The sequence below is a fragment of the Oryza sativa genome, chromosome 3 (genome assembly GCF_034140825.1).
Source record: "Oryza sativa Japonica Group chromosome 3, ASM3414082v1".
NCBI lineage: Eukaryota > Viridiplantae > Streptophyta > Magnoliopsida > Poales > Poaceae > Oryza > Oryza sativa.
Genome location: NC_089037.1, coordinates 8459302 through 8469562, shown reverse-complemented (window position 1 = coordinate 8469562; position 10261 = coordinate 8459302). Strand labels below are relative to the sequence as shown.

The 10261-nt window shown below is 45.9% G+C and overlaps 2 protein-coding genes across 2 annotated transcripts; one reads left to right on the top strand and one right to left on the bottom strand.

Annotated features, from left to right (window-relative positions):
- The first annotated feature begins 371 nt into the window (after nt 1–371).
- LOC4332314 (uncharacterized) lies at nt 372–3719 on the top strand. The gene is made up of 3 exons (XM_015775427.3): nt 372–2055; nt 2168–2360; nt 3448–3719. The coding sequence occupies exons 1-3, from the start codon at nt 533–535 to the stop codon at nt 3640–3642; spliced, it is 1911 nt and encodes a 636-aa protein (XP_015630913.1). The 5' UTR covers nt 372–532; the 3' UTR covers nt 3643–3719.
- Nucleotides 3720–7365: 3646 nt separating this feature from the next.
- LOC4332312 (ubiquitin-ribosomal protein eL40A fusion protein) lies at nt 7366–9528 on the bottom strand. Its single transcript, XM_015775429.3, has 4 exons — nt 9311–9528; nt 8939–9134; nt 8112–8178; nt 7366–7716 (listed from the first exon to the last, which is right to left on the bottom strand). The coding sequence occupies exons 1-4, from the start codon at nt 9411–9413 to the stop codon at nt 7672–7674; spliced, it is 411 nt and encodes a 136-aa protein (XP_015630915.1). The 5' UTR covers nt 9414–9528; the 3' UTR covers nt 7366–7671.
- Nucleotides 9529–10261: the final 733 nt, after the last annotated feature.

The following is a 10261-nucleotide window of genomic DNA, read 5'->3' as shown; positions in this document are numbered from 1 at the left end:
ATTCGCTAACTGATTGAAACACAATCAGCATCTTCCGTTGTTGCATAGGATTAGGAAAACCGAACTCCGAGACGAGCCAAGTAGCCAACCAACAAAACGAAACGGAATGAAGTGCACTGCACCGCAACAAAAATAAACGCCGATCCAACCGCACACTCGCGCGGTGCCGCGCCAGAGAGACAACAGCAATACACCAATCCACCTATCTGGCGTACCGCGTACCACCCCCACCAAGGCACCAGCACGGCAGCAGCACCACCACCACCAGAGAGAAAAAAGAAAAAAACACCACGACCGCGCCGCACCACCCGCCCGATCCGCCCGCGACCTCCCCCCCAACTTTTCCCCCCTCCCCCTCCTTTCCTTCCCCTGCGCTGCGCGTCCGCGGCTGACTGCGCTGACGCCCGCGGCCGCCGCGGCGTCGCCTGCCGAGTCCAACGCGCGGCCGGGGCCCCGGCTACCCCCCCCTCCCGGGCCCCACCCGATCCGGCGGTGTCTCCCCGGATTCTCCTGCACAGGGGGAGACGCCGGGATGAACCGGATCCCGTCCGTCTCGCTGCGGCGGGACGGGGCCGCTGGGGAGGAGGAGGCGGCGCCCGACCCCGCGGCGCTGGCGCGGTGGGCGCGGGCATTCTGCGTCATCCGCTTCGACCTGGAGCGCGGGCAGCTGGTGGAGGCGTGCTACCCGCCGGGCGCGCTGGCATCCGCCACGGGCCTCGACCGCCTCGTCGCCTTCTCCTCCTTCCCGGACTCCATGTCCCACCACCTCCCGCGCCACCGCTCCTCCGTCCACGACTCGCTCTTCTCCTTCCGCGTCCCGGGCCCCTCCCCCTCCGCCTCCGTCCCGGGCTCCCGCCGCGGCTTCCTCTACGGGTTCGTCTTCAACCGCCAGCGCCAGGACGAGCGCCTCCCCCGCGGCGGCGAGCAGAAGTCCGTCGTCATACTCTCCCACGCGCCCTACTCCTCCCTGTTCCGCCTGCTGCTGCAGATCCTCGGCCCGCTCTGCTTCGACGTCGGCCCCTCCGCGCTGTCCATGGTGGCGTCCCACGTTGCCGCCTGGCCAGCGCCGGTGCCGGGCCGCCCCATGGAGCTTCCAATCGGCAGCGCGGCTCTGCGGGTGCACCTCCCGCCCGCGGCCGACGACCCTGGCCCGCCGCCCGCGCTGCTGCCGGCGAACCCGTCGGTGCCGTACGGCCTCTTCCACGACGCCGACCTGTTTGCGGCTTTCCGCGGCCTGCTTCTCCACCTATGGACGCTCTGGGAGCTCATGGTGGTTGGCGAGCCTGTACTGGTGGTTGCACCGTCTCCACCTCAATGCTCGGAGGCTGTGGCTGGGCTTGTTAGCCTTGTTGCTCCGCTCTTGTACAGCGTGGATTTCCGGCCGTACTTCACCATCCATGATCCAGATTTCGCTCGCCTGAATGCGCTTGCTGAAGGCGAGGTTTTTCCTCCGATGGTGCTTGGTGTGACCAACTTGTTTTTCTTGAAGAGTCTTAAGAGCATTCCCAATGTCGTGTCCGTGGGGAGCCCAAACCCGAATTCCACTAGGGTGCTCCCAGTGGGTGGCCAGTCCCACGGATCAGGCAATGGGATCAATGGGACGCCTGGGAAGCTCAAGCTTGACAAACTCGCAATCAACAAGTTTTCTCCGACTGGCCTATTGAATTCCATCAAATTAAGAAGAGAAGGCCCTCTTTGCCTCATGACAGAGCACAAGGAGGCTCTATGGAGCACATATGTGTCAACCACAAAGCCTGATACTTCTGTTCTAAATAGGCTTATTGATGCGGGCGTATCACCGAGGATTGAGGAATCCATGTCGGTTGTCAACAATGAGATATTGCGGCGACATTTCTTGGAGCTAACAACCAACTTCCTTGCACCTTTCGGGCCATATCTGAGAACCACCACGCCATCAGAAGGAAGCTCTCCTTTTGTCGATCCACCATTATTGCCTCCATTTCATGCAGATGAATTTGTCAATGGTCTGGCTGCTAGAGGTGCAGGGAAATTTTTGTCCAAAAGGATGAAGTCCAATTGGTTGGACCTGTATAGGTAAACCCTAAGAATATTTATTTGGTGATACAGTTTTACCTTTTCATTTTTTGAATTGCTTGGAATGAGAGGATCAGGAGCTAACTTTCTTTATTGCGTGTCACCACTACAGGAGATTTTTGGAAGGTCCCAACTTTATGCCTTGGTTCCGGCAAAGGCGTGCTGCAGCAGAGCAAGAACAGCAGAGGCTCTGGAGGCAGGCTCGCATGAATGTTGACATTGAAAAGCTAATGTCAAAGTTGTCTGAATTGGAGAGAATTGATTCTTTTAATGCTATTGAGCGGTATCTTCTACGTGAGATGGAGGTAACTGTCTTTCTGATGCTTTCTTGAATAAAGTTTAACTCGCTTATCGTGATTTCCTTTCCCATATCTACCAAGTGTTGATTGTTGAAATTTATTAACATGGTAGCCCATATTTGTTCATATCTAGCTATCTATGTAGCAGTTACTTGCGGAAATTTTAGATAATCCTTAACTCTTGTATGTGGCTATGACAAAGGTAACTGCAGAAAAAAAAATGTACGGCATAACTTAAAAGAAATGTCGACCAGCGGGGGAATGACCACCCCCACGGCTTTTCATTAAGAAGAAGCCTCAACCAAACTGGCCGAGAAAAACCACGAACCTGCTGCATAACTTAGTGGACTATATTTTCTGACAGCCATCCTGCTCTGAATTTGCCATCTGATTAACCGCAGGAATATTACGTGTGAAAATCTGCATTACAGTGATTTACATTTAGTAACTTGAACATTACGTTTTGGCCAATCAGAACCTGTGCTTGGTGCATTAGACAGTTTATTTGAACTAAAGATGAATTGTAATACAAGGCGTTTTTTTAGTATGAAACATTATACTGTATGGAGTGGTTGCCTTGCCTTGCACAAAATTAAGGCTAAAATGTTGACAGAATTAGATGTTCAGATCATGGAGTCCTGGATTATTAGCTTGATGTTGATTCCATTGGGATTCTGCTCTGTGTTTATTTTGTGAATAACCACCTTTGTTCTGGCACTACTGCATTATCTTGTAATGAAGCAATATAGTATGAGTGAACTTATGTACTCAATATTGATCCAATGCAACCTCCTTCAGCAATAGATCTTGTTTGCCAGATGTCTTCCATCTCATCCTTTGTGTAGACAAAAGTTTTACTCACCATTTAGGAGTATTGCTTTATTTCTGCCTGCTTTACCCTGTAGTAGTTTGATTGCTGTAGTTATTTTCCTGACTAAGCAGAGCTACAACTTGGTGGGTGGAAAATTCACCACTACTAGTTGAAAGAATGATTATCTTCCGCATTTATCTATTCTGTTAGTCAGTCATTAGTGTTCTTTTGCACTTTATCCTTTGAAGATTCTGATGTTAGTTTTCGATCCTTGACCTGCAGAATTCTAGAACAGGTGCTACTGAATCAGTAACAGTGTGTGAGAAATTGAAGGGAGACCTCCGAGCAGCATTCAGTGTCCTCCCAAAGGACATGCAGCAACTCCTGCTCTCTAACCCTAAAAGGGCTTTGCTGCTTCAAGGTAGCAACGAAAAGATCCCAGGGTTAGATGGCATTGTCTCCCAGACAAGTTTGTAGCACTTTGTTTTCCCTGTAAAAATACTTTTTTGTGATTCTTTTGCCCCACATATAGTCCAAAATCAACTCATTTTTTATACTTGGCTATTGGGTTGACACGATATCTTCAAGATAAGATCTCCCCCCCCCCCCCCCCGCCCCCCTCAATCACCTCTCTAAATATTTTGGTTTCTTGGTCAGTGAGTTAATATGCTAAACAACCCTACAAATTCGTGTTTTTATACATCAACATAGCATATCTTCGGCTAAAATAGAAGGCCGTGCTTATCAAGGAACCTAATAAGTGAGTGTTAATGGTTATTCCCTTTCTTGATCTTGCTTGCAGCCAAATGATTGCCCCCCCCCCCCCCCACCCCAATCCTCCAATATGAGGAGTCAATCCATGATAATCATGTAATGCAGTGCTTAGGGGGAAAGAATGTTTTTCTTGTTAATTAATTATTTAGTTTTCTACCAAAATTTTGTCGCTCGACAGGCTTGTCTGTGCTGATCTAATGATGTCTCAGTTTTTTCACTAAACAGCTCGAGGTTCACTAAGATTATACTCTACAATGCTTCTTGACAGGTTACTACTTCCCCATAGGGAATAGATATTTAAATTGTTAGTGTTTCAGACCATATTTCTTAGAATTATGAGCACAGTCATATGATTAGAAGTTTAGGACCAGTTAATAAAAAACGATTATTTTCTGTGAAGTTTGTGTTTGATTGTACAAAGCTGAAGTAGTTCTTTGTTACCACTGCTACACCTGTAGTCATTATAATCCTTCTTAACTGTAGCTTGGGCCTGCAGTGAAACATGACGCTATGTGAACATGTTACATGTAAATTATGTAATAGATATTCGAGCATACTGTGTACTTCAACCTAATTGTGGATCGATTTCAAGGTTCAGAAGTGCGTCATTATTGACCATTCATTACACACTAATTGATACTCTACCTAAACTACTTGACAAATACAACATACGCTAGAGCGATGATGCACACAATCAAGAACTGTTCCATCCACTTCATATGGTCAAGAATCCTCTGCAGCCTCTCCTCCATTAGCGACATGTTATTCCCTTGGGGACACGATGTTTCCTGAGTAGCATGTTCCACTCGTTTCTGCAGTCCTTCATCAACCGTGTCTGCGCACTGGACGAACTGGCAGCCACCAGCCTGTGTGTATCTACAAGGAAAAAAAAATGTCAAGATGAAGAACGGGAGGAATCCAAAGTTCCAAACTAGCAGAAATAGATCGGGGGAATGACTTTATTGTTTCGCTTATGCTTATTATATACATGTGAATCATTTTATTAGCAATTTAAAAATAATTTACGAGTAAAACTTTTTTTCCTTAGCGATCCAAAATCTGTTTAGCTTATGCTTATTATATACATGTGAATCATTTTATTAGCAATTTAAAAATAATTTACGAGTAAAACTTTTGTCCTTGGCGATCCAAAATCAAATACTGTAGAATAATTTGTGGTGAACAACCATATAATCAACTCTAATTTAATTTTAAATTTGGTTTAATTATAAACATAAGCATGAGCAAAACAATAGGAAAGTCACTCACCGAGAAATAAGGGCACCTGTAGAACACACAGCCTTCGTTATCCTCCTTGGTGTTGCAGTAGTACACGTTAGCTTGGACCTGGCAATCTGGGCAGTGCACTGTTTTGACATTTGCCGGGGCGATGTCTCTTTTGCTCGTCGAACTCGAATCCGACCTGTCTCCTTTGCTCGTCGAACTCGAATCCGAGCTCTCTGACCGGGGAAGGCGGTTGAACTGTTCGTATGCCTGGAAGAGAGTAGAGTAAAGGTCACCACGAGCCAAAAGTCTTCATACGGTTGACAATAAAGGGAGCAGTCACATTCACTTCAATACGATCTCAACGGGGAAAAATAAGTCTTTCTGAGCCCAACTGTAATATGAAAAAAATACCTTGTACTCCCAAAATAGAAAAAAATAACAAATTTTCAACCTAGGATAAATTTATTACGAAAATACATTCAATTATTGATTTAATAAAACTAATTTGGTATTATAATATTACTATATTTATCTATAAATTTAGTTAAACTTGAACTAGTTTGATTTTAACCAAAGTCAAAACGTCTTGTAACCTGAAACGGAGGGAGTAATATTTAGGGAACACATTTTTATCTAACTATATATAAGCATGTAATGTCAGCACGTTTATAAACTTTCTTTAGTCTGTAGCAAGGTTGTTAAAATCACGATTCTAAATCGGAATCAGATCGAAAGTTCTAGGTATATGAAAATCATAAAATCCGCACCGGGGTAGCGTAAAAGCAGGGAATGCCGAATACGAAGTGTATCGTGGAATTATGGGTAATGTTGCAATCGGCCAAGCTTTGGTTGTCGTCCAACTGCCTCGCGTTGAAGACGAAACGCTGATCTCTCGGATGGATTCCTGCCATCCACAGCTGCCGGTCGCCGCGCGAGCCGGCAACCACAGCTGCCGGCGCCGGAGGGAGGAGATGAGAAGCAGAGCCGGCGCTGGCGGCGGAGGAAGGAGATCCGGCGCCGGCCGTCGGTGGAGGGAGGAGGGGAGTCAAGCGGTGGCGATGCAAGCGAGATGCGGGAGGGGATGCGGTGCGCACCGGGAGAAGAAAAAGAGACGGCCGAACACAGAGAGAGGGGTAGTTGGGGAATTAAGTTGTGGATTTGGTGGGCTAGGTCACGCCCACTGTGGGCTTCATTTCCTTACCTGTGTCTCTATCCAATTAATCCACACATATATCGGTGCTTGCCCTGTAGGCTAGGTGTCTTTGGGCTAACTTTTTGACTAGAAGTACGGGCCTCATAGCTTGCACTAAGAGAGGTCTTACCTCGCTCGGCGTAGATCTTGTCCTTGACACTGGCGATGGTGTCGCTCCTCGCAACCTCGAGGGAGATTATTCTCCCTTTGAGCGTCTTCACGTAGATCCGCATCTCTCCTCCCTATTCTACTTTCTACCTCTGCCTGAGCTACCTCCTCTTTTGCTCTCCCTGTTGATGCCCTAATCGTGTGTTTGACGGCTTGAGGAAGACGGCGGTGGTGGTGGAAACTGAAACCTGATTATATGGCCGATGGACGGGATGTTTCCAAACTACCAATGCCCCACCTAATCAACTGTTTTATCGGGATGGATGGTTACGGTACGTGAATCGGTAACCAGATTAGTTACCATTCGCGGTCGCTCCCATTTGCCCTCTGCCCATATTCAAATTGCTCCGCCTACCTCACACAACACATACATATGTTACCAACATGTGGTTATGGGCTCTTAGCCCAAGGAGACAAATGATTTCCAGACAAGTTAGTACCACCTTGTTTCTCCCTGTAAAATTATTACTGAATTAGCCCACAAACTCGGCTTGGCTGTGAATTGTTTGTGATCCCAGCACCTGGGCACCAAGCCACCAAGGTATAGAGATCAGCGAGTTAAAATAAGCAGGAGCCAAAACTCCATAGAAGAATCATTAAGTCGGCCAATTCATTGGCAGAACTATAAATAAGTAACACAAATCAGTGGGTAGCAAGTATTCTAGTTCGGAGGCTGAACCGCAGAAAGTGCTTTCCTTGTAGGGTGTTAATAGAAACATGCGTGCTTGTAGGGAAACGGCTTGGCTTATCACTGCTATGTCATATGCAGGTCCACCAAAGAACATTGAGCTATTGAAGACCAATCACAATTCAGACCGGCGAGGAAGACCAATCGCAAATTGCAAAAAAAATATGGAAATTAAGGGATGGTTATGCCTCCATGTTACTTCCACCTACTATGCATGCTTGCTATTAACCGTCCCCAAAAGGTTTAGTCAAGATTCAACATCCAGCAAACTTGACATGGCTGAAAAAGAAACAGCTAGCACATAAAGTACTAGGTAACAAGTGCTTATTACTCAAGGCAGTAACAAGTAGTCAAAGTAATAGTCTAGATTCGGCATCCAGTAGGAACTTTAGCTTTGATAACGCTTGAACGCTGGTGACTCTGATGATACTGATGGAATGATGGATGAGATGACTCTTCAGAAGTTGAAGTACCTGCACCACCTCACCTTCTTTGGCCTCAGCTGAAAAAGAATGGATTGGAAAAGTACATAATCAGAACAATGGGGAGAAATATTCATCTGAGGATGTCATTGCTTAGAAGCTGACAAAATCTGAAACATCTCATTGTTTCATATTGTCAGCATATGCAAACGATTTAGATACGGTAACAGCACACGGTACACCAGAAATATATAGGATGCATATACCACAGAACCAAAACTGGAACATCAAACTCCATTATGTTAACTACTCATATTTGACAAGAAGGAAACAGGCATCAAATCATATTGGGACAAGATCGCTAAGAACTACTAAGTACCATTTGCAAACAATGAAACATGCATCATAACTCCAAAAGTCATATTAGGACATGATCACTAAGACTGAAAACATGGTTTATGGTGATAAGGCTCACCTGATTGCTGTGGCCACACTTCTTCTTGCGGCAGTTTGTAGCCCTGGGAGGCAGAGTTGCATAGCACCTGCAAGACAAAGGGGTGAACAAAAAAAGACAAATTGTGCAATAAACCTTGCAAGCACAAAATTCTCGACCAAATTGCCTTATAGCTGACCAAATATAAAGGACTAGGGAGACTATATGTATGCACATTGAGAGATTTTGAAACACAGCTTATCTTGCGCATCGGATCGATCGATCATTTTTTCTACCAAACAACCGTCCCAATAACGTAAACGAGTAACAGCACAGCTCTCACCAAGCCATAGAAAGGGCAAAGAGTGAACAAAGTAATCAAACGACTTGCAGCATGGTACAATTTGTAAATTCTTTCAAAAGTATTGATGACTAAACTGACACACCCGAAACAGAATGTATATGTGTGCCGATCTGGCTGGTTCGCAATTGAACCTTCCTGCTTGCATTGCCTATCAACCTTATATCGATCCAACTAACTACATGACGTGAATAAACATAAACCTGACGGCAACAGTATATCACAGTGAGAGAGGACTTTGTGCCTTTGTGGTGCCAGTGGCCTAGTGCCCCTGCTGTTAGAAAAAAAAACTGAAATTAAAACGATCCAGTATGGTGGATTGGTGAGACATCGACAAGGTGCTCACATTGATCATAGCTGACTCGTAATAGAATGCATCCAACTAAAATACTGAACTGTTCATCGCTAACAAAACTCATCTAAGCAAGCACGACCAACTCAACAACATCTCAGGTTGCGATAGATCGATGTAAGAACTAAGAAGGGAGCGGTGCGCGAGTAGTATTACTTCCTGCAGACCATCTTGTTGATGTTGTGCTTGTAGGCGAGGACCCTGAGCGAGGGCTCGATCCAGATGTGGCCGCCGCGTAGGCGAAGCACCAGGTGAAGCGTGGACTCCTTCTGGATGTTGTAGTCGGCCAGCGTGCGGCCATCCTCCAGCTGCTTCCCGGCGAAGATGAGGCGCTGCTGGTCCGGCGGGATACCTACAAGCACAGAAACAATTAGTCAGCCAAAAACCCCAGTCACCGACCAACCCAAATCCACGAATTCTTTGCTACTGATCTGATCGGGCAAATGCAACAAGCAGATGGGGGCAGAGAGATCGATATGCAACCGCAGTCTCAAACTCGCAACACGAGCAGTAAGAGAGCAGGGTTACCTTCCTTGTCCTGGATCTTGGCCTTGACGTTGGCGACGGCGTCGCTGTTCTCCACCTCGAGGGTGATGGTCTTCCCCGTCAGCGTCTTCACGAAGATCTGCATCCTCAACTCCGCTTGCTTTCCTCTCCCTCGCGAGTCGCGGACCCCTATCTCCTCCGCTAATCTGGTGCTCTCGAGCGAGTGGAAATGGCGGTGGTGTTGGTGGCGAGAGCGAACTGATGGCGGCGCGGATTGTGCGGCCTTATATATCCTCCACTGACGTAACGCGCCCGTCAAGTCACCGATAAGCCAAAATACTACTACCCATTAACCGAGCGCTTTTACTGCAAAGATAGAGAACGATTTTGCTATACGTCTCACGACAGATTTTTTGCGTCAAATCACCCGAATTTGCTTTCGTCGGATCACTTGGGCATGGTTTAATTTGACGGTCGTGATTTATCCCCCTACCACCACGACACCACCTAGCAGTATCTTTACCGGGCACACAATGAATAATACAAACAAACTGATGAGCACGGGCCAAAATATGAACACCATGATTTAATTTACAGCACATTTGTATTAAAATTACATTGCACTTATATGCCATATCTATTGTTTTTACAAATATAATTTTAGTTATAAAGCACTGTAATTTTAGTTATAAATGCAACATTTAACACTTTAGACATCTGAACGGTTTTTCAAGGAGTGCATTTGTACTAAAACGACAAATATTATAGTTACCAAAATTTACGGTGTATTTGTACTAAAATTATAGTGCACTTACATGTCATATCTACTGTTTTTACAAATGTAATTTTAGTTGTAAAGCACTGTAATTTTAGTTATAAATGCAACATTTAACACTTTAGATACCTGGACGGTTTCTCAAGCAGTGCATTTGTACTAAAACGATAAATATTATAGTTACCAAAATTTACAGTGCATTTGTACTAAAATTACAG